Raw genomic sequence first — 26,018 nt, 5'->3', positions numbered from 1 at the left:
CTTTGCCACCAACCTGCCCTATATCTAAATTGACCACCAGGTTATCTACTTGAGTTACCAGCTTAGGTCTCTCATGTTCTTTCTGGCACATACCTAACAGATCAATTAGTCACTTTCTAATATCCTGAAGCTTCGTCTTTGTGCCATTGGGGGACTCTCAAGCTTGAAAAAAACCCAGATTGTTTACTGTCAGATATGGTTCATTTAACTTAGAAGTAGCTTCCTTACTAACCCTTTGCAGTCAAAGTTCCAAATTAGTCTAGCAAGAGGTTTCTTAACCCTTTCGTGAGTCATGGATCCCTTTAAAGTCTGGTGAAGCCTGTGGTCCCCTTCTCAGAATAATGTTTTTAAGAGCATAAAGTAAAATATGTAATATTACATAGAAAACCAATTATATTACAAAAGTCATATTATAAAAATAAACAAGTTCACAGATCATAGGTTAAGAACCCTTGATCCAGGAAATAAAATGGAATATTTACAAAAAAATAGTAAAATGTGAAATCTGCTCTCTAAATCTGCAATCCCCGATACACCCCACAGGTCTTCTAATTTGTCAGGTCACTTCCCATTGCTTTCCTGGCTTCAAACACTTAATTATGTGGAATTAAGTGTAAAGAACTGCACACATTTTGCTACACCTATTCCCTGTCCCCCATATTTTGTGTAGATGAGAAATAGTTCTAATCCATGAATATTTGAGTGTCAAGGGAAAATGGGGAGAGATTTTCATTCCTTTTTTATCAGGCTCATTGTTTAAAAAAAAAAATGGGGAGGAGGAAATTTCCCACAGCTCAGCAGCCAAAGGAAGTCTAAAGCTCCAGTCCTTGTTGGTTTTGGGTGACTGGCCTGTGACAGGGTATTTACTCCTCACTCAGAAGTGGTGTCAGATTATACTAGTGTCCCCCAGTCACCTCATTGCTTAGCACCAAGGCAACGTGTCTGCTTCCGGTGCTTTATCTCAAATGAAGTTTCAGTCAAAATGTCAGATGGAACAGTAAGTGAAGGCAAAGTCTAGAAGAGTTTTTCTACTGCATGACTTTTGCTCTTATTAAAAAAAAAAAGGGATTTTCAATTGATCTGATTCTGGGGAAAGAATAATTATTTTACTGTGCTGGGATCATCAGAAATTGCTAAATCTCTTTCTCAGTCCATCATCTCCTGAGCCCTAGGGATCTTCACAGAAATTAAAAACAAAAGAAGAGAGAGTGGCTATATTCAGATCACTGGGATCTCTGCCCACTGTTTATTTATTAATCACATTTGCAATTAAATAAAACTAATACTGAATATCAATACAAAAATACTAAACTTTATTTACATTTAAATTAACTTCAATGCATGAAACATCCCAACAATTTTCTAATTCTCCATCAAGATTTTTGGTCCATTTTATCTCATCCACCTTTCCTCAATTAGTGCGTGCAATAAAGCATTTTTAGTTTTAGAACCTTTAGTTCTGCTTTCTAAAACTTTGCGTTGTTTCATAAAGGTCTTTCCAGATTCTTTGTATTTTTCATACTCGTTGGTCTCCCTTGCATCCCTACTCCATTTTTTCCCAATTAGATGTAGTATATATACCCCTCAAATTTCATTGACAAGTTGGGTTCCTCAGAGGGTAGTTACTTTCTGGTAAATGGTACCCTGTGAGATTCACACTTCTTCAACAGCAGACATAATTAACTCAAAGCAAAAGCATTTACCAAGATAGCACAAGAACAGAGGTAATAGAACTTTTCTCCCCTTAAAGCCAGGGCACATCCTCCCTCCACTACACACACTAGTGGTAAGATGAGCCCAAACTTGAGGATGCACTGTGGTGAGTGTCTCTTACCTACCCCAGCTTCAAGACTTGTAATATTTTGAGGCTGAAGGACAAGATAGAGTACTCCAGCTGCCCTCCCACCCACCCAGAGACACAGGAGGGCAAAGACTTGTGCCTCTCCTTTCTTCCTCCGTAGCCAGCTTCTCTGGACTGCCAGAGGTGCAAAGGGAGCCGGACCCCTTGAAGCTGCTTCCCGCACCATCTACTTATTAACAGAGCTGGCCAGCTCTCTTTCCAGGGCTCCTCTATGCTCAGCCAATCTTCTCCAGCCAGTGGCCAGCTGGAGGATGGACTCCTTAACATTTTACAAAGGTACAACCAGGCAGAGTGCCTTTATTTAAAAACACGACTACCCCCTCACTCAGCTACCTAGCTTCTCCTGTGATTTCATCCTCTGGATTGGGAATCCAATTGGTCAGGGTTCTCCCAACTGAATCTGCTCTCTCCCCCTCCCCATACCTATACTATTGCTATGAAAATGCTTGGACCAATCATTCTCCTTTCAATAATAACATTTTTCTACAGATGTTGCCAGCCGTGGAATTTTTGGGTCAAAGGGTATGATTATTTTTGTAATTTTTACTGCTTCTTGTCAAATTCTTGGCCACATTCCGTGGCAGCTGTTATTTCAATCATATCCAACTCTTCCTGAACCCATTTGGAATTTTTTTGGCAAAGATACTGGAGCATTTGGACATCTCCTTCTCCAGCGCCTTTTACAGATGAGGAAACTGAGGCAGAGAGGGCTAAGTGACTTGCCCAGGGTCACGCAGCCAGTATCTGAGGCTGTATTGGAAGTCAGGTCCTCCTAACTCCAGGTGGCGCTCTACTAGCGGCCGCGTCCATACTTACAAGCCGGTAACTCCCTCAACCTTTAATCCATGAATCTCGTTGCATGTTTTTGCCCATTGAATGAATTTCATGACATTTAGTATTCGAAAATTCAATAATTGTTGTGCATTTAATTATTTTTTGAGTGAAATAATTTTATTTCGTTTAATTATTTTTGACAATTCCATGGTATCACCTGATAGCCCTTCTGGAGCTGGGCATGTTTTCAGGCGATTATTGGCAAAAGTGCTTACGCTTCTGAAAATGCCAATACACGTGCTTCAGGCGCGGAACCAGACGCTTGCGGCCTGAATGGAGGGCGGGGGCCACGCCAGGACCTGGCAGCCGTTGCTAAAAACCCCAAGCTCTCTCTGCCCCTCCCCGCCCCCCAAGCTCGGGGTCCCCGCCCGCCATGGGGTCGTGCGGGTGAGAACGCAAGGTGAGAATAAGTTCCAGCCCCGCGCCTTTGCGGTCAATCCGCGCCAGGCCGAGGAACCCACATGATAACGGCTGGGACCCGGAAGCTGCCTGCAAGTACAACGCACCTCACGTGGGCGCCCTGGGTCCAGCGTCATGTGACCCTCCGGCGGGGTTCACGTGATTGCCCCTCGGAAGGTGGGGCTTGGGGGCAAGATGGCGGCATATCTGCAGTGGCGCCGCTTCGTCTTTTTCGACAAAGAGCTGGTAAAGGAGCCGGCGGGGAGCGATGGAGCCGGGCCGGGATCGGGCACGGCCAGGCCTCTCAGCCTCCCTCCGGGCATCACCGTCTGCGATTCGGGCCGGGGGAGCTTGGTCTTTGGGGATATCCTTCCATGACTCGGGGCGGCCCCTTCCTGACAGGGGCTCCTAGCGCCGGGGGCCGCGGCCCGGCCTCCTGAGGCCGAACGGAGCGGAGCCCCTTCTCCAAACCCGACATCCCCCACCCCGTTTGGGAGCCCCCTGAGCTGGGCCGAGGCCTTGCCCATCCCGCGGGATCCGAGAGGAGAGGGGCCCCAGGGCCCGGGCACGAACGGGCCCGGAGGTTGTCCGTGCCGGGTCCGGTTTTTTCTTGTACAGTGGGGCGTGTAGGAGACTAAAGGTAGATACGGGTCCTAGGCTCCTTGACTGCCCTGAACACATGGAAGGACAGATCTGGTTCCTGCCCCGCTCCCTCCAGCTCACGGGCTTTCAGGCCTACAAGCTCCGCGTCACCCACTTGTATCAGCTGAAGCAGCACAACATCCTGGCGTCGGTGGGAGAGGACGAAGAGGGCATCAATCCGCTGGTGAGAGCCGGGAGAGGGCGCGGCTGGCTCGGCGTGGGTGTGGGCGTCCGGGCGGTAATGCGCCTGAGCTCTGTCCGCAGGTGAAGGTCTGGAACCTGGAGAAAAGAGACGGCGGCAATCCGCTCTGCACCCGCATCTTCCCCGCCATTCCCGGCTCGGAGCCCACCGTGGTGTCCTGTTTGACCGTGCATGAGAACCTCAACTTCATGGCTATTGGTGAGCCAACTGGACGGGAAGGCAGACCGGGAAGGGTGGGCGCTTGCAGGAAGAGCCAGCCTCCTCCAGGCTCTCCGTATGGGTCACCCGCTGTTTCTGTTGTCACTTATTAAACCGCTCTTTGTACCCGTGCTTTTGAAGGGATTGATATTTGTGAGCGTCGTATGGTGAGAGCGCTGGAGGAAGGTCGGATCGGGGGCCTCCAATCCCCCTTCAGCTTCTTATCAAATACTTTATTAATCTCCATAGCATTAGTTGTTGTCATTATGAATTCTGCCAAATGGCCAAGTGTTTCGGAAGAACCCTTTTCTGAAGTAATCTTAGTGCCTTCCCTCTGGGATTACCTCTGCCTTATCCTGTCTCTGTCTTCTTTGTGCGTTGTTTTCCCCCATTGGACTGAGCTCCCTGAGAACAGGACTGTTTTTTTCTCTTTGTGTTCTCAGCAGTTAGCACATAGTAGTAGGCCCTTAATAAATGATTGTTGACTTAAAAAAATGCATGAACCATCAGGCTGTCTATATTATAGGAAACTGAGATAAAAGAGAGTATTTTGGAATGAATTTCTCCCCTTTGAACATGTGTCTGTGTTCCCCACTCCTTTCTCTGGGTTCTTTAAACCCACCTATGTACCCCCTTTGTGATTACCTCTTACAGGCTTTACAGATGGTAGTGTTACCCTTAATAAGGGTGATATTACGAGGGACCGGCACAGTAAGACCCAGATTTTGCACAAAGGCAGCTATCCTGTCACTGGGCTGGCCTTTCGCCAGGCAGGCAAGACCACCCACTTGTTTGTGGTGACAACGGAGAATGTACAGGTATGGTTCTGGATCATTTTCTAGGTGAACAATCAAGGGGAATGACTCTTAACCTTTCTGTGTTGCTTTTGTTCTCCCTCTCTTTTCTTCTTTTTTTCTATTACTCAATTATGAGGTTATTGTGATTAACAAATGTCCCAAAGGAATAAGAACTAATTGGAGAGGTTCTGGATACTTAGCTTCTCCATCTTCTAGCTCACATCCGTTGCCTCTTCAAAGTACTCTAGGTTGAGAAGCCTGGAGAGGATTCTAGTCGTCATTGCCACTGATTTGACAAATTGCTATAGACAAATCATTTAACCTCTTTAGTCTTTAGTTGCCCCCATCTGTAAAAGAAGTGACCTCTTTGATTACACAATCCGTTAGGAATCTTCTTAGCATGTCATCATTATAATGATTATTAAGTATTTTAGAAGGACAAAGCCCTGCATCTCTTAGTAGATAACGGAGGAAAATGCCTTTGCCTATGATAAATGAGGGTAGTTTAAAGAATATCCTTGTGTGACTACGTGTATTTCCTCTTTTTCTGCAGTCCTACAGTCTGTCTGGAAAGGATTACCCTCGGATAGAGTTAGACACCCATGGCTGTGGCCTGCGCTGCTCAGCCCTAAGTGATCCTTCCCAGGACCTGCAGTTTATTGTTGCTGGGGATGAGTGTGTTTACTTATATCAGCCCGATGAGCGTGGTCCTTGCTTTGCCTTTGAGGGCCATAAGCTCATTGCTCACTGGTTTCGTGGCTACCTTGTTATTGTTTCCCGGGACCGCAAGATTTCACCCAAGTAAGGAGGCTTGGGGGTAGGGAGAAGCTGGGAACCAAGAAGTCTGGAGAGGGGATGTGAGGAAAGAAAACTAAAAGTTCCCAGGGTGAAGTGGACTTTAATGATTGAGTTTTGCCAGCTTCACTTTGCTTTATTTTCCCCTGCTTAACACTTAGGACTCAGATTATTCTGTCTAGAACTTTTTAGCTGTAGGTGTTTGCTTATCGTTTCTTGTGTACCAAACACAACAGAGGCCTAAGTAAATGTCATTCAGGCAAAGGAGATGTCAGAATTAGTGCTGGTAAATCTTAGGACTAGTAGTTTGGAAGAAATCTAAGTGAGGGAGGGGCCATCTCTATGTCATAAACTTGCTTTCCTGTCATTGGTAAAACGTTTTCAGTTGGTGCTTTGTGTGCAGTAAATATTTTTTTAATAGATTTCTAACACAGCTAATAAGCACTCAAAACAAAGTTTCTTTCTTGAAAACTTTTTCAAAACAGCCCCAAGCATTTAAACCTGGTGTTTATATATACAACTGCATGCCCTTGTTAATTTACTTTATACTAAAGGAAAGAGGGGCTGTGTTAATTTGAACACCCTAATGCTCGTCAGTGGTTGTGTTTAACCTCAGTGTTGTGGCTATGTTGTATCTTCATTTACAGGGTTGTAGTTTGTCTCTGTGGTGTTTTTTCAGATCTCCTTTTTTGTCCTTTCCCAGCACATACTTGTTCAGTGAATAAACTAATTTTCTGTCCCATCAGAGCTGTATCTTTGTTTGGAAGATCAGATACTATTTTCTCTGTATACTACTCAACTCTGTGGGAAGCTCATTTATTTATAGGTTCTATCAGTGTTTTGTGATAAATCGCTTAGAGATTATAAAAGGTGGATTGTTATACATAGAAGGATAACGTTGAGGGAGTATACTAAATGAGAAATGGGGAGAGAAGAGAGAAGAAAAGTGGGGCTGGATCAGGTCTGACCCTTGCTCCTTCTTTTACAGGTCAGAGTTCACTAGCAGGGATTCCCAGAGCTCAGACAAGCAGATCCTCAACATCTATGATCTGTGCAACAAGTTCATTGCCTATAGCTCCGTCTTTGAGGATGTGGTGGACGTACTCGCTGAGTGGGGCTCTCTGTACGTGCTAACTCGGGACGGGCGAGTCCATGTGCTTCAGGAAAAGGACACCCAGACTAAACTGGAGGCAAGATCACCTGGTTCCCTGGAGCAGGCACTAGGAAATTATCTGCAGTAGCTCCAGGATCAGGTTGCCCTCATCCTCTGGGTTGAGATGTCTCCTCTATTCTGTGTCAGGGGCTTCTGAGTTCGTGCAACTTTATTTAGCTTTCCTAGGATAGAATTACACAGTGAATGATTAAGATTGGGATCCTGAAGAGAAGTGATCCCTTTTGAAGCATCCTTGGGATAGCTGGCCTCTGCCTAGGGTTATTCTTGGCATGCAGATTGTTCTCACATTGATTTAGGAGTTATCTTAATGGGTCTTCTCTATTTTAGAATTTAGAATAGTAGACTCCATCTGGAGTTTACTCTGAGGCTTTCAGCTTGTGGAGTTTGTACTGTTGAGAAACAGTTTGGGGAAACCTTTTTCCCAGTGCCACTTCTCCCTTTTCCCCACATTTCCCCCCCCCCACTAGATGTTGTTCAAAAAGAATCTGTTTGAGATGGCAATCAACTTGGCCAAGAGCCAACATCTGGATAGTGATGGTCTGGCACAGATCTTCATGCAGTATGGGGACCACCTCTACAGCAAGGGAAACCATGACGGCGCTGTCCAGCAGTATATCCGGTCAGTATAGAATTGAACCCACACAGGAAATTTTCTCAGTTGGGGTAGCCAAACCTAGAAAGGCAACAGAGATTGCAGAAACTGTGATGTTTTCAAATAAGAAAAAATGTATGAGATTGGGGAGGAAATGTCTACATTTTAATGTTCTGCTAACTAGCATGAAGTTACATACAAATGAGCATCCTTTATTTCAGAAGAGGTCTAGTTTTGTTTGTAATTAAGGTTTGATTCTCCTTCCTTCCTTACCTTTGTTGGCACTGAACATTGGTGTTCCTTTTTAACATACATGCACACATCTTCTCAGAACTATAGGGAAGTTGGAGCCATCCTATGTCATCCGTAAATTCTTGGATGCCCAGCGCATTCACAACCTAACTGCCTATCTCCAAACCCTGCACCGGCAGTCACTGGCCAATGCTGACCACACCACCCTGTTGCTCAATTGCTACACGAAACTCAAGGACAGCTCCAAACTAGAGGAATTCATCAAGGTGCTTGGAGGGAGGGGCTGGCAGTGGGAGGGAAGGGTCCTTAAATTGTTGTTCTCCATTCTCCAGTAATAGCTGGCATAGAGTGGATTAAGACTAGCAGAGTACTTTATGTATACCATCTCATTTGATTCTCACAGTAATCTCATGGGGTTGGTATTGTTACTATCTTTGTTTAACGGATCAGGGAAGAATGGGAAGACTCATTATCCTGGGAAGTGAGAGGCAGTAGAACAACAGGACGTCTTTCTTCCTCAGTCACTGTGTCTTAAGTCTAGGAAATGGGGAAATGGGAGTTGTGTTTCACACCTAGGTTTCTCCAAGAAGAAACAAATGAAAGGGTCTTTTTCTGGGCCTGGAATATTATATCTCTTGGCTTCATTTTTGGTGCATGTTTCCACTGCTTTGTTAATGATGACTTTGGTTTCTCTTTCCCTGGTAGACGAAGAGTGAAAGTGAAGTACACTTTGATGTAGAAACAGCCATCAAGGTTCTTCGGCAGGCTGGCTACTATTCCCATGCCCTGTACTTGGCTGAGAACCATGCTCACCATGAGTGGTACCTGAAGGTCCAGCTGGAGGACATCAAGGTGAGCAAGGTCTTAGACTCAGGAGACAGCCGCCTTCTCAGGATGCTATCCCAGAGGAAGATGGAGTAATGGGCCTGGGCTGGGCTGTAATTTTACCCTTCCTTTCTCCCAGAACTACCAGGAGGCATTACAGTATATTGGAAAGCTGCCCTTTGAGCAGGCAGAAAGCAACATGAAGCGGTATGGCAAGATCCTCATGCATCATGTACCAGAACAAACCACCCAGCTGCTGAAGGTGCTATGTACAGATTATCGACCCTGTGCAGAAGCTGCTGCTGAGAGCAATGGTCCTGGCTGCAGGGTAAGAAAGACATCGAGGATGGTAGTCACCACACGCTAAAAAAGCCAAGCATGCCTATCCCAACTAGTTCTCCCTTTCTCATTTTGTGCTCTCCAGGCCAATTCTGAAGAATTCATTCCTATTTTTGCCAACAACCCAAGGGAACTGAAGGCCTTCCTAGAACATATGACTGAGGTGCAGGCAGACTCATCCCAGGGTGTCTATGATACTCTGCTAGAACTGAGACTACAGAATTGGGCTCATGAGAAGGACCCACAGGTAGAGTCTGTGCAGGGTGTATTGCAGCCATAAGAAAATTAAAATGTGCTGGTGGGTTTTAAATCTTTTGGTTGGGTTGGCTGCTTGTGAGTAGTTCTGTAAGTGTTTTTAGAGCCACTAAGGGGCAGTAATGGGGCTGAATTCCATTTGGTAAAGGGGATTTAGGGAGGGTGGGGTAGTTGTTTTCTTACTCACACTGACTCCTTTCATCCTCCCATAGGTCAAGGAGAAGCTCCATGCTGAGGCACTCTCTCTCTTGAAGAGTGGCCACTTTGCCAATGTCTTTGATAAGGCCTTGGTTCTTTGTCAGATGCATGATTTTCAAGATGGTGTCCTGTACCTCTATGAGCAGGGAAAGCTGTAAGGTTTGGGAAGGTTGTGGAAGTTGGGGCAAGAGGAGGAGTCCAGGTGACTTCTCAGGGCTGGTCACTGACCTTGTTCCCTTCTCTGGCCCAGGTTCCAGCAGATCATGCATTACCATATGCAACATGAGCAATACCGACAGGTGATTGCTGTTTGTGAACGGCATGGGGAGCAAGAGCCCTCTCTGTGGGAGCAAGCACTCAGTTACTTTGCCCGAAAGGAAGAAGATTGCAAGGAATATGTTGCTGCTGTGCTCAAACACATCGAGAGCAAGAACCTCATGCCACCCCTCTTAGGTGGGTAAGAGGCTTAGTATGTTGTGATCTGGGTCTCATTGAACGAGGGTTTACCCACTTATAGATCTTTTCCTTTTTCCCCTCATTTTAGTGGTGCAGACCTTGGCTCACAACTCAACAGCCACGTTGTCTGTCATCAAGGATTATTTGGTACAGAAGCTGCAAAAGCAGAGTCAACAGATTGAGAAAGATGAGCTTCGGGTGCGAAGGTACCGGGAGGAAACCACTCGAATACGCCAAGAGATTCAGGAGCTGAAGACCAGGTACTTGGAGGTTACGTCTGTTACAGGTCTAGGTGATTTTTGGTGGGTTTTTGAGCTTCTTTCTTGGGTCAGATATTGGTCATGGTTGAAGAAAGTTCCTTCTTAGCTCTCTGTTTCTACAGAGGGCTGTTATAGTATGAGAAATTGAAAGTAGTCAATTATATAATAATCATTTATATTTAGCTTTGGATGTAATATCATTAATTTTTTATTATCATAAACTTTATTTTTAAGATTACCAGCTTTGGTTTGAGGTAAGAATTTTTAGCCTGGAATAAAAAGTTTGTTATAAAGAGCATCTGTAGTGCTGACAGTTGACTATAGTAGACAAAGGATTTTAGTACAAAGTACAGAGAAGGCATAATGACAGCTGTTACTGAAGAAAATCTGGGTAGTAATTGTGAAAAAGTCAAGGAGAAAATGTCCATGGGCTGCAGGTGCCTAACATGAGCATACAAAGCTTTGATGAGCCCTGGGACTTTCTTTTTCCTTTACCACTTCTAGTTTTTAAGAAACATCTTCTCTTAGAATTGGAAGTGACTCATTAGGTCATTGATTCTGAATTTTACAAGCAAGAATCTTTTTTTCCACACTCCAGACCAGATTCCTGCAGGGGTCACTTGAACATCTCCAGTGTTAGGAATCTGACTTTGTCATGGGCCAGTCCATGCCACTGTTGCTTGTTAGGGACTTCTTCCTTCACGTTCAAGCAGATGTCAGTCTTCCTGTAGCTTCCATCCATTGGAGTTCTAGGTCTACCCTCTATAGAGAGAGGCAGAATGAGTCTGTTACCTGTTTGCACTTATACTTTAACACGTTTGAAAATAGCTGTCATGTCACCCAACACCTTTCCCCAAGTAATTTTTTAAAATCTCATTCATTTTCTTATTTTCCAGTCATCATCATTATCATTTCCAAACAGATCCCTCCTCTTTCTCCCCATTAAGCCAACCCTCTTTAACAAAGTTTTAAAAGTGGAAAAAGAACGAGTTCTGGAAACCACCAACACACCCTCAAGTATTTCTTAAGCACCTTCCAGATTTCAGGCACTGTCTTAGGTTCTGGAGTCACCAGTACAAAGGATGGAACAGTGCTTACATTCTAATGGAGGAGACAAGTACAAAGAAAAACATAGCTGATATCAATATAAAGTTAATGATACATGCTTGTGCATACACATCCGTACAGAGTAGTTAAGTGGGGTGTTATGGGTGGGAGGAAAGCACTAGTTGTGTGGGTAGGGGGGGGGTTCTTCCTGCAGGAAGTAGTGCTTGATCTGTGTCTTAATGGAATGAAGGGATTCCATGAGGTGGAGGGATTTGAGAATATATGCAGTATTCCATACCCCCAGTTCCCTCCCTGCCTTTGCAAAGAAGAGAGGGAGGTGAATCTTTACACTTCTTTTCTGGGGCTAAACTTTATCCCAGTATCTAATTCAACTGATCCTCATGGAACCTTCTCATCATCCCAGTCAGCCACTAGTTTATCATTCCTATCTGAGATAGGGACTCTGAACAAAGATAGCATTCCAGTGTGATCTGACCATCGAGGAGCATCTCAGGATCACCTACTCATTCAGCCGATGTTCAGAGACTTGCTTGGTCAGGTGAGCTTAGGAAAATGAAAGATGGTAGTCCTAGCCATCAAGGAACTCAACGTTTAATTAATGGGATGAAATACAATAATAATGCAAATACTCTTTTTTCCCCCCTAGATCTATAATTTCTTTGGTGTAGGGGAGCCATGGTAAGGAAAAAAAAAAACTCTCCTGATCCTGATCAGCAGCTGCTCCAGCAACTTACAGTTTGAGAAAGTTGTGTGTTTCACAGAATCACCCAGCCATTGTGTGTCAGAGGCTGGACTTAAAGCCATAGGACTTCCTGACTCCAAGGGTATCTCTGAGCACTGACTTGCTGCCTGTCCAGAGGGAGAGAGGCACATTCATATGAGATTGGAAATGAGAGGGCTCACTTATAATTGGATGACAGCCATGAATCAGCCACAGAGGTGCCCACGTCTGGGCTGGCCTTTACATGAAGCCAGGGGAAGGATGTCAGGAGCTAAATATGGGGGCTGAGGGTGAACTCCCCTAGGCAGGTATGGGCACGTGAAGTGCATAGGAACAGAGCAGGATGAGGTTGGGGAAATAGCAAGTAATGTGCTTTGGCTGGAACAGTGGTGTGTACACTTAATCTTTGCTGGATTCAAATGAAGACAGTGCACAGGAGGGGAAGCCCATGAAGTGTCACTGGGAAGGGAGATGCTGCTGAAGGGCACTGAAGCCCACACCAAGTGGCAATGGTAAAAGGATGGATTGGACAGGGGAGGGCCTGAAGGTGGCAGCCGAAGTCATCTGAAGAGCGGTGGGGTCTAGGGGAGGAGAAGGATTCCAGAGATGTTTTGGAGGTAGCCGGTTGGCTGGAGGAAGAGGATTTAGGTTTCAGCCCTGGATTACTCAAGAGAATGTGGTACCATCAAAGAAACAGATACTATTTCCTGCTTTGTTTTAGACCCTATATTTGAATTAATGTAACCTCAGATTACATGAGCTTTTTTATCAGTCTCATCACACTGATGACTCTTGTTTAGCCCTCAGTCCAGTTATGCCCTGTGATTTTTCTGGCTATGTTCGCCCCATCCTGTATGATATAAAATTTTTTTTGTGGGGGAGGGCAGTACTGAGTGGTATAAAGAGGACTAGACTTAGAGCTAGATAACCTTAGTTTAAATCCCAGCTCTGCCATATTTCATGTGGCTATGCCCATGTGCAAGTTACTTTGAATCTGCATGTTAATTTCATTTTTAAAATTAGGTGATTTCTAGGGTTCTTCGTAGTACTAAGTTCTATCATTCTCTGATTTGCCAAAATGAGATTTAACATGGTTAAGGGTAAAAATTTTCAAGGTCTGAGCTTTGGCTGAGGACTTCTCCAAAGTGCTAGCTGACTTTTTGCCCTCTCTGCTGTTACTTTCACATCTTATACCTCTTCTTTTCTGATTATAGCCCAAAGATCTTCCAGAAGACCAAGTGCAGTATCTGCACCAGTGCCCTGGAGCTGCCCTCAGTCCACTTTTTGTGTGGCCATTCGTTCCACCAACACTGTTTTGAGAGCTACTCAGAAAGTGATGCCGATTGCCCGACTTGTCTTCCTGAGAACCGAAAGGTTATGGACATGATCCGGGCCCAGGAACAAAAGCGGGATTTGCATGATCAATTTCAGCACCAGGTAGGGATGGCAAAGAGGAGCTGGGTAAGGCTCCTAGCAGAGGAACAGGAATCCTGTAGGATGCACTAATGGGCATTACATCTTCTCTTGGGGCCTGAGGCATTTGAGCAGAGGGTAACAGTGGAGGGAGTGAGTAAGAGCACTAAGTTGTTTTCCCTGTTCTGTTTTAACTGTGTGCTCTCTTTCCTACCTGTCAGCTCAAGTACTCTAATGACAGCTTCTCTGTTATCGCTGACTACTTTGGACGTGGTGTCTTCAACAAGTTGACCCTGCTGACTGATCCACCTGTGGGCAGAGTGAGCACCAGCCTGGAGGCTGGCCTGCAACGAGATCTGCTCATGCACTCCAAGCGGGGTACCTAAGGACACTTTGGTCAGAGGAGTGACATTGGAAGGCAGATCAAGCATGGATGTAGAAGGACACAAGTAACGAGGCTTCAGGAATTAATTTTATGAACAAAGATGTTCCCCCAGTGGGAGGTCCCAGTGAACAATTTGGAGAGCAACTGCCCTTCTCTCCTTCCCCCATCTCTGACTACATAACATGTAGGAATGGAGATTTGCTTTCTCACAGTCTCCTTTGCCCTTCCTTAGCCCACCTCTTCCCAGGGCTGACTGCTGCCAGCAGAGAAGGATGGTCCTCATGGGAATCTTATCAGGGCAAGGGGAGCCACCCAAGTAGCCCTCTGCATATATGGACCAGAGCTGCTTTCTTCTTAGCCTAGAGCACCAGTTTCTGCTCGAGTCCAGGCATCCAGTTTGTAAATAAAAAGACAACACTTTTGGAGGGGAAAATGACTTATTTGGGGCTTTCTGGTCCTTCCTGACTTGCCTGCCCGGTTCACTCCTTGTCCCACATCTTGCTGCTACATCTTTCCTTAGAGATACTCTTGAAGGTTGTGGTGCTACTCTACCTCATTCCTGTGCTTAATGGGGCTCGTGGCTTCTCAAACAAGGTGAAGTGTGAGACATCCATAGCTTGAGGTCCAGGGGGTCCAGAAAATAGCACCCAAGACAACTTTTTCTCTGTCCCTTGATAAATATTGTAGGCATCCTTCCCATGGTAATCCTCCAGGCTTTGGCAAGGGGGCTAGGATGTGTTGGTTGCACACTGAAATGGAAGAAAAAGGGAGCATAGAGAATAAATGTACTGATTCTTTAAAAACTCTATAATCCCTCTTTGAGAGGGTCAGTTTGTTTGTTGCTACCATATGAAAATCAAGCTGCTGTTACCTCATCCTATCAGTATTGACAAAGCTGTGAATGAGTTGCATTTAGGTCATCATCATGTGCTGGTTTGGGGGGGGAGGGTGCATTGCAGCATAGGAGAGAATAGCTTGAAAATCAGACTGGAATTTTAGGGAGTCTCCACCACTTTACTGACTCGGTTATCCACAGACAAAGTAGATAGAGCACTGGAGCTGACGATTGGGAAGACCTAGATTAAAATCTGGCCTTGGACAGGGCAAGTCACAACCTCTGCCTGCTTCATCAGCTGTAAAATAGGGTTAACAGTGCCTGTCTCCTGGGGCTGTGAGTATTAGATGAGATGTTTTTAAAGCACTTAGCACGGTGTCTGCCACAGTAGTCCATTAATTGTTTCCCCCTTACTTCCTTTCCTCCTTCCTGCCTTCCCACTTACCTTGGACAAGTCATCTACCCTTAAAGCAGTATAATATAATAGAAAGATCTTCGGACTGGTCAAGAGATCTCAATTGCCAGAGTCTTTGAGCATCGTTTTATCCTTGTTTTGTAACAACTGGGATAATTTCACACGTTTTTTGCTTCATCCTTTGTATTTGTATCCCTGTTGCCCAACACATAGTAAGCCCTTAATAAATGATTGCTAATCCTTCGGTGCAAAATTAAGTGGTTATCTAGCTTTTCCTTGGGCTCTAAGGAGGGGGATCTCTACCTCTTTAGGCTGCATGAAACTAGGGCATTTTTCCTTATATTCCGTCAAAAGGCGTGATTCCCACTAGTTGTTAATATTTGTTATTAAAAACTAGCATTTGTACAACCCTTGAAGACTGGCAAGCACTTGGTGTGGTGCCACTGGATCCTATTTTCTGTTCTGCTCCTGCAGGCGGTCTAACACCTCTTCCACGGGGCAACGTTTCAGACACCTGAAGATGGTTTGCACGTCTCCCTACCTCCTATCAAAGAGAAGCCTCGTCTGTTCCTTTGCATCCACAGACCCTTGCGTGTCTATGTACCAGGGACTGTGCTGGGTGCTGGGGGAGAGGGGGGTTTACAAATCATCCCCAGGCCTGGCATCACCTTCAGGCCCCTCGCCAACCCGGCGCGTCACACCAGTGCCATAGCCACAATGTGACAGAAAGGAACGCGGTGTTCCCCTTCGCTTCCCCGTGTGTTCTGGGGTAATTCAACCCAATACACATTTATTAAGCACCTACCACGTGCCCGGCACTGTGCTAAGTGCTGGGGACGCAAAAAGAGGCAAAAGAGGCCCCGGCCTCCAGGAGCTTGGAACCTAACGGGGCATAAGGGAAGTAAGGGAATGCCAGCAGTGAGAACTGGGCTCAGCGGACAGGGTCCAAACCCGGTCCTGCCATTCGTGCCACTGTGTGTGTAAGCACTTTGCTTCTCCGGGCCTCAGTTTCCTCAGCTGTCAAAGAAGGACCTAGGTGCTTTCCAGCTGTTTCGTTTGGGTAGGGGGGGGAAACCTGCGCTTCTGCAGGAACCCCAGATCTCAGAAGGAAGCTGGGTTGGAGTACGCGCTGAGAAAGTGGGCCAGCCCCGCCCTCTCCAGGTCTCAAGCTCCCGCCTCGGGCTGCGCCAGGATCTGCCCCTTTAAGGGACGCGGCGGAAGTGACGCACAGGCCTCCGCGAGTGTCGGGGAGCCGGAGCGAGCCGGGACGGCCCAGACACCACGTGCCCCCCGGCTCCCCAGCAGGCCTGAGGGTCTCGCGTCCCCGGCAAGCCCGGGGTGTCGCCCCGCCCGCAGTCTCCAGACTCACTCTACGGACGGGGCCATGTCCGGGAGCGGAAATGCGGCCGCTGGGGTGAGTCCTGGCCCGCAGGACCCTGTTTTCGTCTCTGCGTGTAGCGAACAAATGATTGGCTGTTGACCGCCGTCCTCCGCAGCCTATATTGGTCAGAATGGCTGTCACGGATGCCGGGCTTTGAATGGGGTTTAAAGAGACAGTGGCAAAAGTGGTCCTGGCCGAAGGTGCCCGGGGTGGGCGGGGGATCTCAAAGGATAGGCTGCTGGGGAGGCCGAATTTTCCCACATGAGACGTTCCCCGTAGGCTCTGGGGTCGGGGGCACTGGGCTGTGCCGTCTCCGAGCTGGTGCTCCCGGGGCCAGCGCCCTCTACCTTTCAGCGGCCTGCTTCCGGGGGCTGGGGGTGCGTGAAGCGGACTACGGGCCGCGGTGGGGGAGGGGGCCCAGGGTCGCTCCTGGCTCCCTGGGCCTAGGAGCCCGCTGCCCGTCAGCGGACAGGGCGCCGCGTCTCCGGGCCGGAGTTTTGGGCGTAGCTTTTAAATGCGTAGAATAAAATATGTAGTGTTATGAAGACATCCAATGACATTGAAAGAATTATTCAAAAAGTTATTTTTTTAAATTATCTTTAAAATTTAAATGTTTTTAAATTAGCACATGAAGTTATGGTCCCCAGGTTAAGAGCTCTTAGACTGGATCCTCTTTGAAGTTCTAACAGCCTCATACCCTAGGATTCCGCCCCTCCCCCCCAGCACTATATAGAGGGGATGGGACTACTCCATCCTTAGCCTCCAGACGTCCTGCTTCACACTCCATGGTCCCCCCAGACCGGAGGGAGCCGTTTGGTGTGGGCCAAGACTTGACCTGCCACCCCTTCCTCATTAGGAGCTACTTGTAATCCTAGTCAATTGTAGACTCTCGGAATTGGAATCGATCTCAGAGGTCATGTAGTACAACAGCCCTTATCCTCTGTACTTCCTGACAAAAGATTGGCCAAGTCCGCCCAAGACCTCTGACACTGTCGCCTGGTGCCAAGCAGAGTAAGCACTCCCTCTCCCCCAGGATGCCCTTCCTGGTGTTTAAAGACCGCTTCTCTACTTCCACGCAGTAATCCCAATGTGGCCTGATTCAAGTCATCCTCAAGGGCTCCTGCTGGTCACTGAGATAACACCATAACCATGATTGGCCAAGGTGTATCCTGGGGTACTGGGGGGAAAGGGAGAATTTATCTTCACTGTCTACACCATTCAGTAGGACTAAAAAATTCTCTGACATCCCAGGGTATTCCCACTTGGAATCTCTGAGCTCTGGAATGCTCTTGACTCATTTCTGTGGGCTCGCTCATCTGGCCAGTGAACATGCTGGAACACAGCAGAGATCCCTGTGAGACAGGTTAAGGGTTTTGGTCTTAACTTTAGCTTGCTCAGTCTCTTTGGATGTGTTTATTTGGGACATGCTGTGATGGACAGCAGCAAGGTGACATATCCTCAGCTGCGGTAAATCTATCCCCTGCTGGGCCTAGGGCAGGGAACACTGGCATCAGGTGAAGTGGCTGGACTTAATTTTGGTTAAGCATGATTTTTTTTTCTGGCCCTCAGGGCACAGAACCTCCTCCCTGGTCCCTTGGTAGATATTCTCAGAGAAACTTAGGAAGAGGAAGGAATGTGTCCCTTCTGGTTCCAAGTCTCAATTCTGTTTCTGGGAGTTTCTTTGCTGGTGAAACCAGAGGAAGGGATTTGTGCCTTCACAATATGCTGAAGGAGAATAATTTGTTTCCTCTTAGGCTCCTCCTTCCTTTCTCCCATCCCATTCCCATCACTGACCAGGGCGTTCAAAGTTATAGGCACAGTGGTGACTTTTAGCTTTTGGGTAGCACCAATGATTGTGTAGGTGGGTTTTTTGTCCACTTTGGTGTGGGTCACTGATCTCTCCAACTGTTAGTGACTCAGCACAAGTTATCCACTGTGTGGCCCCCTCCGATGCTGCTCCAGAGAATGTCCCCCTCCTGCCTTCCTCTTTCCCTCCCCCCCTTCCAGTTCTGACCCCACCCTCCTTGTGGTTGGCCCGATGACACTTATCTCCCTGCCCACCTGGGTGGATCCAGGACCTCCTTCAAGTACTCCCTTACTCAAGTCTCCCTTCTAGGGTTCAGAGTCCTGCATTAACTTCTGACTGCCTGTACCCTTCATCTCTGTTTGGCCATTGAAAAAGCCTTATTCCTCCCAGGTAAGGCAGGAAGGTCACTTGAAATTTAGTCCAAGACACTGATGAAGGTAGAGAGGCATCAGAGTAACCCTCCTGCCCAGAGAAAAACCTAGGCTATCCTCATCCACAGACCGGACTGTTGGAGTGGCCTTCCAGCAGCCTCTTGAGGTCGTTCTGGGATTCTCGATTTTCAGGGGAAAGGGTGCAGAGGAGGAAAATAACTTTGGGTTCTCTCCCCACAGGACAGAAACAGCCCAAAGATGAGAGTGATCCGTGTGGGTACTCGAAAGAGCCAGGTAGGATAGGGGTTCTCGCTGTTGTAGGCACCAGGAATCTGAGTTTGGGGGACATAGAGGACTCATCTGCTTCGCCACTCTAAGTGGGGTGGTTACAGAAGATAGGCCTTATTCTGTTTCTTACTGAGAAATAATCTAAGACTGGACTTTTTTGGAGAAAGGCTAAAACTGTTCAGAGCACTGGACTACTAACTATCCTGCCTCACCCAGGAGAGGCTTGGGTCAGATTCCGTGGACTGCTATTCTCCCTAGTCTGTCCCCACTGGGATTTCCCTGTTCCCATGTATGTTCGGTGTGTCTTGAACTAGCCTCCTGGGCACTGGGGAGGGAAGGGCAGAACTGAACCAGATCTTTGCTTCTCAGCTGGCAAGGATACAGACGGACAGTGTGGTGGCAATGCTGAAGGACCTCTACCCTGGTCTGCAGTTTGAAATCAGTGAGTTCTCAAGTGTCTCCAGCGGAGAGAGGGGATTCACAGGGAATTCATCTGCTAGGTCCAGGAGGGGAGCAGACAGAATTATAGCACTTCTAAATTCTAATCTGATGGAAGAATGGATTTAAACCATTCTTACCCACTTCATGAAATCTTCCCTCATTGGTCCCACCATGGTGACCTCCTATTGTCTGTACAACTCAGTTGGTCCTTATTATATATACTGCTTGATCTTTTTAACTTTTTAGATGTATGTGTTTTCTCCCCCCATTTGGAGAGTTAGTTCTTTGAAGGCAAAACGCTATGTTACTTTTTCTTTCTCCCTACCCTAGTACCTAGCACAGCTGTACACGTGGTGGGGGCACACATTAAATACTCAGATATTTGTTGACTGGCCAATCACTCTATTTCTAGTTGCAATGTCCACCACTGGGGACAAGATCCTGGATACTGCACTCTCTAAGGTAACCCTTCCCTCCTTCCCTGACTCCTACTAGACTGCTAATCTTTCCAAGTTCCATGGGTTTCACAATGCCCCTCTCTTTTCCCTGATAGATTGGGGAGAAAAGCCTATTCACCAAGGAGCTGGAGTATGCCTTGGAAAAGAATGAGTAAGTGGGGGAGTGGGGCAGGCTACCCCAGGACTCTTCTAGTGCCGGGATAGTGTGGGGCCTCTCCACCATCTTTCTGCCTTCCTGGGATTACAGCTGCCCCGGGAACTGGTTGCTACAAAGACCAGAGGGTTTGGCACCCAAAAAATACGGGCTGAGGGTAGACTATAGGAGGAGTAGGTTTGGAACCAGAGTTGAAAGACTACGTATGCCTTGCTGGGATCGCAACCCTGTCCTTAATTTTCTGGAGTGAGCTCTTATTATAACACAAGTGGCCATCTTGATATCTTGAGCCTAGTGGTACAGAGAGATGGTGTGTGGGCATGTAGGTCACAAGAATAGGCCTTTTCATGTTTGGTTCCTGAGATGTAGTGCAGAGCAGTACTGTATAGTGGAAGGAGGTCAGAATTGGGAGTCAGAAATACCAGCCATAGCATTTCACTAGCAATGTGACCTTGGCTGGGCTCATTGCCTTATCTGTAAAATAAACATGATGCTTACTCTTATTTCCTTCACAAGTTGGGGAGAGGTGGAGAGTGCTTTGGAAACCTTAAAGTGCTCTAGAAGTCGGAGTTGTAATTAGTCTTCCTGGTCCCCATCCTACCAAAGCATTGAGAGGGGAGAGGGAGGTAATGGGAAACTGTTGCTTCCTGTAACTTTTCTCCTCCTCTCCCTGACTCTGTCTCTTCCAGAGTGGACCTGGTTGTACATTCCCTGAAGGACTTGCCCACTGTACTACCTCCAGCCTTCACTATTGGTGCTGTCTGCAAGTAAGAGGCAATGCTGAAGTTGAGGGGCTTGGGGAGGGGTGTGCGCCTCGTTTCAACACTCCTTTCTTCAGTTACCTCTCCTGCCCTCAGTGTTACTCTCTTGACTTCAGTGATCAAGTTTTGGTTGATTCTTTGAAGAGAGATTGGGATGGCTTCAGGTCAGATTGTGTTGAGCTGATCAGACACTTACCTGGTCCCCATTCGATAACCCTTCCCTCTGCACTGCAGGCGGGAAAGCCCCTATGACGCTGTTATCTTCCACCCTAAGTATGCTGGGCAGACCTTGGGTACCCTGCCAGAGAGAAGGTGAGAGCCTGGAAAGGATGGGTGGGATTGGGCTGGGAAGGCAGATGCTGAAGGGGGCGGGAAGGGATCGGTAAGAGTTACTCTGTGGGTGACCTCCTCCCTAAATCCTCTGAATTTACAGTGTGGTAGGCACCAGCTCCCTTCGTAGAGCAGCCCAGTTGCAGCACAGATTTCCACATCTGGAATTCAAAAGTATTGTATCCTTTATAACAAGGGTCAGAAAGATCTGCTAGGTAGGGAGGACTCTTCACTGAAAGGCTTGTGCAGTCAGGTGAGTAGACCATGCATGCCTGGGGCCTTGGAGAAGCCTCAGTGGTAGCCCTTAACACTGTACCCCTGCAGAGAGGGAATCTCAATACCAGGCTTCGGAAGCTGGATGAACAGCAGGAATTTAGTGCTATCATCCTGGCAGCAGCTGGACTGCAACGTATGGGTTGGCAGAGCCGTGTAGGGCAGGTAAGAATTCTTTTTCCCATCACTCATTACATCCTTGTGACCAGGAAGGTTTACACTTATGTTCAAAGCCCTGAGTTAGGTACTGAACCCCCACCCCCCCCCCCAAAAAAAAGAAAACCCACCAACAATAAAAGCCTCTTTATATCCTACTCAAGATCACCTCACCCCTCACTCCAGCATTATCATATAAATGGGAAAACAAGATCCATATTGGACTGCGTTGGAATTAGGAACCAAGAGTCCAGGCTCCCAACCTTGCAAGTCATGCTATTTGGCAGGATCCCCCATCTCAGTTTCTGTGTCTCTCACAACTGACTTCTTGCTCTGTTCCTCTAGCTCCTATACCCTGAAGAATGTCTGTATGCTGTGGGCCAGGTATGCTGTCATGAAAGCCATCTTTGATGTCTGGGGATATAGGCACTGCACTTGGGGTCCTGGCTCCTTCTCTCAATCCAAGAATAAGCTCTGTAGCCTTTGGCCTTCTCTTCCCCAGGGGTGGAAACACACTTTGAGATAGAAGCTGGATTCACTGGGGACCTGGGAAATCATTTTGGCAGCCCCATACTTAATCAAATCAGGTTGTTTTGGTGTGAAAAGCAAAGGCCTGATGCAGTGTGGCGGGTCTCTCCCCAGGGGGCCCTTGGTGTGGAGGTCCGAGCTAGGGACCAGGAAGTGCTGGATTTGGTTTGTGTGCTACATGATCCTGAGACCTTGCTCCGATGCATTGCTGAGAGGGCTTTCCTGAAGCATCTGGTAGGACCAGTATTTCATTTGGGGAGGGTGTTCCTGAGTATGCGACGCACGTAGGAAATATCAGATAGCTGAATGATTGGAAAACCTAGGAGTATGAACCCTTTTCTCTCCCCACCCCACCTTCCCCTTTACTTGTTTCCAGCCAGCCTCTTAAAATGGGGTGGTTCAAAGTATGTTATCAGAGCCCTTGGAGTTCACAGCCATGGTCTTGTTGTAGGAAGGAGGCTGCAGTGTGCCTGTGGCAGTCCATACAGTCCTGAAGGATGGGCAGGTAAGTGTTTTATTTTGTCTTGGGGACAGAGGTGGCAGTGGTGGGAAGTGCCCATACTTTAAATACTAGCTTGGAAGTAGAATAACACCTTTCCATAAGACATGGTTGACCTTTAGTTTTAATATATATTTAGAACCTACTGTGTTACTAGGTATTAGAGTATACAAAAATTAAATAAGAGGATTCTCTGCTGCTATGGAACTCCCTCTAGTAAGGCTGTTACCTGTTTTCTAGCTATACCTGACTGGAGGAGTATGGAGTCTGGATGGCTCAGATAGTCTGAAGGAAACCATGCAGACAACCGTCAACATCTTAGCCCAGGTACCAGGACCCTGGGGAGGGCAAACAAGGGTTATATCATACTCCTTCTTCTCTAAATCCTTTTTTTCTCCTCTATAGAATGAAGATGGCCCAGATGATGATGTGCAGCGGGTGGGCATCACTGCTCGAAATGTATCTCAGGAAGCCCAAATGGCAGCTGAAAACCTGGGTGTCAGTCTTGCCAACCTGCTACTGAACAAGGGAGCCAAGAAGATCCTGGATATAGCAAGACAGCTTAATGATGCCCACTAACCTAGTCCCAAGGGCATTTTCTGCCCAGGAACATTGACCAGATTTGTTCTGGGGTGCCCTGAATCCTTCCCGGATTAATTAACTCAACAGGAACTATCCCTGGGCACAAAAAACTGCATCATCTGGGCCTCAGGTGTGGGAAAGGGGACCTGTTGCTGCTAAGCTTCCTAGTGCCTTGTTCTGGCCCTCTTTTACAAGGGGCTGGAGAATTGTTTTCTGTGGAGAGTCTACAGACTTTGAATGTAACCAAATTTGTCAATAAAACACCTGACCTTACTCTAGTGGAATTTTTATTTAGCCTGTAGATGATGACTGGGGTGTGGACAGTCATCCCATTCACCTTCCAGTATATCTATCTCCAGTTCCTGGCACATAAATACGCACGTTGACTGATTTACGTACTAAAATCTTTTTACTCTCCAGACCCAAATTCCCCCAAGGAAAAGTGGCCACCGAATCACCACGATCTTTAGCTAACCTTTGGCACCTAGGGGGAGCTGAAGAAAGACAAGAAACTTCATTAGAAAAAAAATTTAATAAAATTAAGTTAATCAGACTTCCGAATTGTCGTTCACAGTCTCTCAATTCCCCGGATAAAGGCAACGAGTCTAAGCTGAGAAAATTCAGTTCATTGTCCAGGGTCGGGGCCGGCCGGGTTCGGACGAGGTCTGGCCCTCGCTGGTCTGGGGGCCCCGCGCGACCTTGGGGCGCGATGGCCCCGGGCTTTGTTCGGTAGCTGCCAAGAGAGAAGGAGTCAGAATAACCCGGGCCCCGGCGGGCCGGGCCGCAGCTCCGGGCTCCGGGCTGCAGCTCTAGCCGGGCCGGGCCGGCGGGGGCGGGGCTCGGGGAGGGAGGCGGGTGCAGCAGCTCTCTCAGGGAGGGGGGAGGCGGCCCTGAAAAGGGCCTTTGTGGGGGAGGGGGGCCGGTGCGGGCCGAGCGGCCACGGGCCGAGGCCGGCGAGGCGCTCAGTACTCCTGCGAGGCCTGCGTGCTCTTCTTGCTGCCGCCGCTGCCCGGGGCCTTGGGTCCCGTGATGGCGCCGCTCTTCTTGGGCAGCAGCACCGCCTGGATGTTGGGCAGGACGCCGCCCTGGGCGATGGTCACGCCGCCCAGGAGTTTGTTGAGCTCCTCGTCGTTACGGATGGCCAGCTGCAGGTGGCGGGGGATGATGCGGGTCTTCTTGTTGTCCCGGGCCGCGTTCCCCGCCAGCTCCAGGATCTCGGCCGTCAAGTACTCCAGCACGGCCGCCAGGTACACCGGCGCGCCGGCTCCGACTCGCTCCGCGTAGTGGCCCTTCCTCAGCAATCGGTGCACACGGCCCACAGGGAACTGCAGCCCGGCCCGCGAAGAGCGAGACTTGGCCTTGGCACGGGCCTTCCCGCCGGTCTTGCCGCGACCCGACATGCTAACGTATAAAGCGCGAGACTGGTTCCGAGAGAACTACCGCGAGTAACGGCTGCGCGTGCGCACACACACTCACCAAACTCTCGCCGCAGTCTAAATGCCGGTCCGCGTGCAAAGCTGCCGCCTTTAAGGCGGCCGGTCACAGCGTCCTTTAGTTCCCTATTGGCTGCATCATGGAGGCCGCCTCCGATTGGCTGCCCTTAGCTATCAGGCTCCTCCTCCTGAGCGTATGAGCGTGCTTACCGATTGGCTGGATTTAAAAATTCTTCTAACCCGGGGAAGATCACTCCGACTAGCAAACTAGAGGGAGGGGCGCGGTCGGCTTCGCTCCTCCCCACCCCCGGCTTCCCGCTCCCCCAAGCGGCCAATCCATCGGAAGCGCGGGAGATTCAAATGGCCTAGGCGCCAAGAAAGGCAAATGAGCGCCCGCGGAAGAGTACTCGGGTTCCCTACTTCAAATCCGACCTCAGACACTTAGTAGCTGTGACCTCGGGCAAGTCACTTCATCCTGTCTGCCTCAGTTTCCTCATCTGTCAAATGAGTTAGAGAAGGAAACGGCGAATCACCCCAATATCTTTGCCAAGAAAACAAAGCCACAGAGTCAGACAGGACCGAAAGAGCCGGACAGAGGGCGGTCCCTCGGGACCGTCCAGCGCCGGCGGAGCCCGGGCCCCGCCCCCCGGAGGCGCCCGCTACGGGAAGGGTGAGGAAGGCCCTTTCCCATGAGGGCCCGCCCCTTGCCTAAGGACTAGTCCCGAAGATTTCCTCCCGCGTGTTCGCCTTCCTTCCCCGCCCCTCCAGGCAGCGGCTGCGGCTTGCCGTTCCCTCTCCAGCCCGTTCTGCCGAGGAGCCCCGAGCCTGCCGGCGGCTGAGACTAGATCCGAACCAGGGAGGCGTGTCTGACTGCACGGCCTGGCGCCGCCCTCCGCGCCCCTCGGGCCGGTGCCGGTACGCCGCAGGTGCTCACCGCGTGCTGAGTGAGCTCTGGTGGGAGGCTGGGCGGACCTTCTTTGTCCCCCGCGCTTGATGCTGTTACTAGCGATGATTGTCTTGGGAAATGCAAAAACCCAGGGTCAAGGTTAAAATGAAGTTTTGAATTGGTTTTCCTTTAGCCCAGGCCCTTTATTCCAAATCCAAACCCTGTTTGAACAAGTTCAGTGGGTAAGAAGAGGTCCCTGCAGCCCAGTCCCTAAGAGAAGGGAAAACTCCAGCCCCTGACTGGGCCCCAGCCCCAGCTGAAGGATCGGGGTCTTCTCTCACATCTACAAGAGGGAGGGGACTTGGGAGCTGGGAGGGCAGGGACTCAAACTTTTCTAGTTATATCTCCCGCACTTAGCACGTTTGTTGTCGTTAGGGGCAGCTGTTTGCCCCGGTTCTTTACCTGTAAAATGAGCTGGAAAAGGAAATAGCAAACCACTTCGGTATCTTTGCCAAGAAAACCCCACATGGGGTCATAGAGTCTGAAACAACTGAGAGTCAGCACTTACTTTTTTTCCCTCCCTCCATCCATCCATCCATCCATCTAACCAAGGATGGGGAACCTTTGACCTCAAGGACACTTGTGGCCCTCTAGTACAGCCGTTGAATCCAAACTTCAAAGTTCCAGCCTCGATACCAAAGGTTCCTCATCCCTGGTTCCATCCCATACCTGAATAGGATCCAATCTACAATAT

General features: G+C 48.4%; 3 protein-coding genes across 5 annotated transcripts; 2 read left to right on the top strand and 1 right to left on the bottom strand.

Annotated features, from left to right (window-relative positions):
* Window positions 1-3,248: 3,248 nt before the first annotated feature.
* Window positions 3,249-15,169, top strand: VPS11 (VPS11 core subunit of CORVET and HOPS complexes). Its single transcript, XM_072612994.1, has 16 exons — window positions 3,249-3,458; window positions 3,772-3,920; window positions 4,001-4,136; window positions 4,791-4,954; window positions 5,487-5,734; window positions 6,717-6,918; window positions 7,370-7,521; window positions 7,826-8,012; window positions 8,452-8,598; window positions 8,711-8,899; window positions 8,996-9,157; window positions 9,378-9,517; window positions 9,614-9,816; window positions 9,908-10,079; window positions 13,083-13,305; window positions 13,503-15,169. Exons 1-16 carry the CDS (start codon window positions 3,290-3,292, stop codon window positions 13,665-13,667), a joined length of 2,808 nt encoding a protein of 935 aa, XP_072469095.1. The 5' UTR covers window positions 3,249-3,289; the 3' UTR covers window positions 13,668-15,169.
* A 942-nt stretch (window positions 15,170-16,111) lies between these two features.
* HMBS (hydroxymethylbilane synthase) lies at window positions 16,112-23,218 on the top strand. Of its 3 annotated transcripts, XM_072612997.1 has the most exons (15): window positions 16,513-16,674; window positions 17,154-17,308; window positions 18,716-18,769; window positions 19,133-19,205; window positions 19,617-19,666; window positions 19,758-19,813; window positions 20,506-20,583; window positions 20,812-20,889; window positions 21,011-21,086; window positions 21,232-21,345; window positions 21,682-21,720; window positions 21,979-22,098; window positions 22,316-22,369; window positions 22,604-22,690; window positions 22,769-23,218. In XM_072612997.1, exons 3-15 carry the CDS (start codon window positions 18,734-18,736, stop codon window positions 22,940-22,942), a joined length of 1,035 nt encoding a protein of 344 aa, XP_072469098.1. In that variant the 5' UTR covers window positions 16,513-16,674; window positions 17,154-17,308; window positions 18,716-18,733; the 3' UTR covers window positions 22,943-23,218. The 3 variants fall into 3 exon arrangements, with proteins under 3 accessions (XP_072469099.1, XP_072469100.1, XP_072469098.1); XM_072612998.1 differs by lacking the exons at window positions 16,513-16,674; window positions 17,154-17,308 and adding an exon at window positions 16,112-16,330; XM_072612999.1 differs by lacking the exons at window positions 16,513-16,674; window positions 17,154-17,308 and adding an exon at window positions 16,131-16,330 and having other exon boundaries at window positions 18,721-18,769.
* A 240-nt stretch (window positions 23,219-23,458) lies between these two features.
* On the bottom strand, window positions 23,459-24,453 carry H2AX (H2A.X variant histone). The gene has a single exon (XM_072613000.1). The coding sequence runs from the start codon at window positions 24,343-24,345 to the stop codon at window positions 23,908-23,910; it is 438 nt and encodes a 145-aa protein (XP_072469101.1). The 5' UTR covers window positions 24,346-24,453; the 3' UTR covers window positions 23,459-23,907.
* Window positions 24,454-26,018: the final 1,565 nt, after the last annotated feature.

Source organism: Notamacropus eugenii, chromosome 5 (assembly GCF_028372415.1).
Source record: "Notamacropus eugenii isolate mMacEug1 chromosome 5, mMacEug1.pri_v2, whole genome shotgun sequence".
NCBI classification, from domain to species: domain Eukaryota; kingdom Metazoa; phylum Chordata; class Mammalia; order Diprotodontia; family Macropodidae; genus Notamacropus; species Notamacropus eugenii.
This window is presented reverse-complemented; position numbering and strand designations above follow the sequence as displayed.

What these genes read in the sequence shown, in the direction of transcription:
- H2AX (XM_072613000.1), bottom strand. Translation starts at nt 24,345, where the DNA reads ATGTCGGGTCGCGGCAAGACCGGCGGGAAGGCCCGTGCCAAGGCCAAG.
- HMBS (XM_072612998.1), top strand. Translation starts at nt 16,301, where the DNA reads ATGTCCGGGAGCGGAAATGCGGCCGCTGGG. An exon ending in TATGCCTTGGAAAAGAATGA is followed by an intron (nt 19,814 to 20,505) that starts GTAAGTGGGGGA and finishes TGTCTCTTCCAG; the next exon opens with AGTGGACCTGGTTGTACATT. An exon ending in CCGTCAACATCTTAGCCCAG is followed by an intron (nt 22,691 to 22,768) that starts GTACCAGGACCC and finishes TCTCCTCTATAG; the next exon opens with AATGAAGATGGCCCAGATGA.
- VPS11 (XM_072612994.1), top strand. Translation starts at nt 3,290, where the DNA reads ATGGCGGCATATCTGCAGTGGCGCCGCTTCGTCTTTTTCGACAAAGAG. An exon ending in GGGGAGCTTGGTCTTTGGGG is followed by an intron (nt 3,459 to 3,771) that starts ATATCCTTCCAT and finishes ACTGCCCTGAAC; the next exon opens with ACATGGAAGGACAGATCTGG. An exon ending in CTCTATGAGCAGGGAAAGCT is followed by an intron (nt 9,518 to 9,613) that starts GTAAGGTTTGGG and finishes TCTCTGGCCCAG; the next exon opens with GTTCCAGCAGATCATGCATT.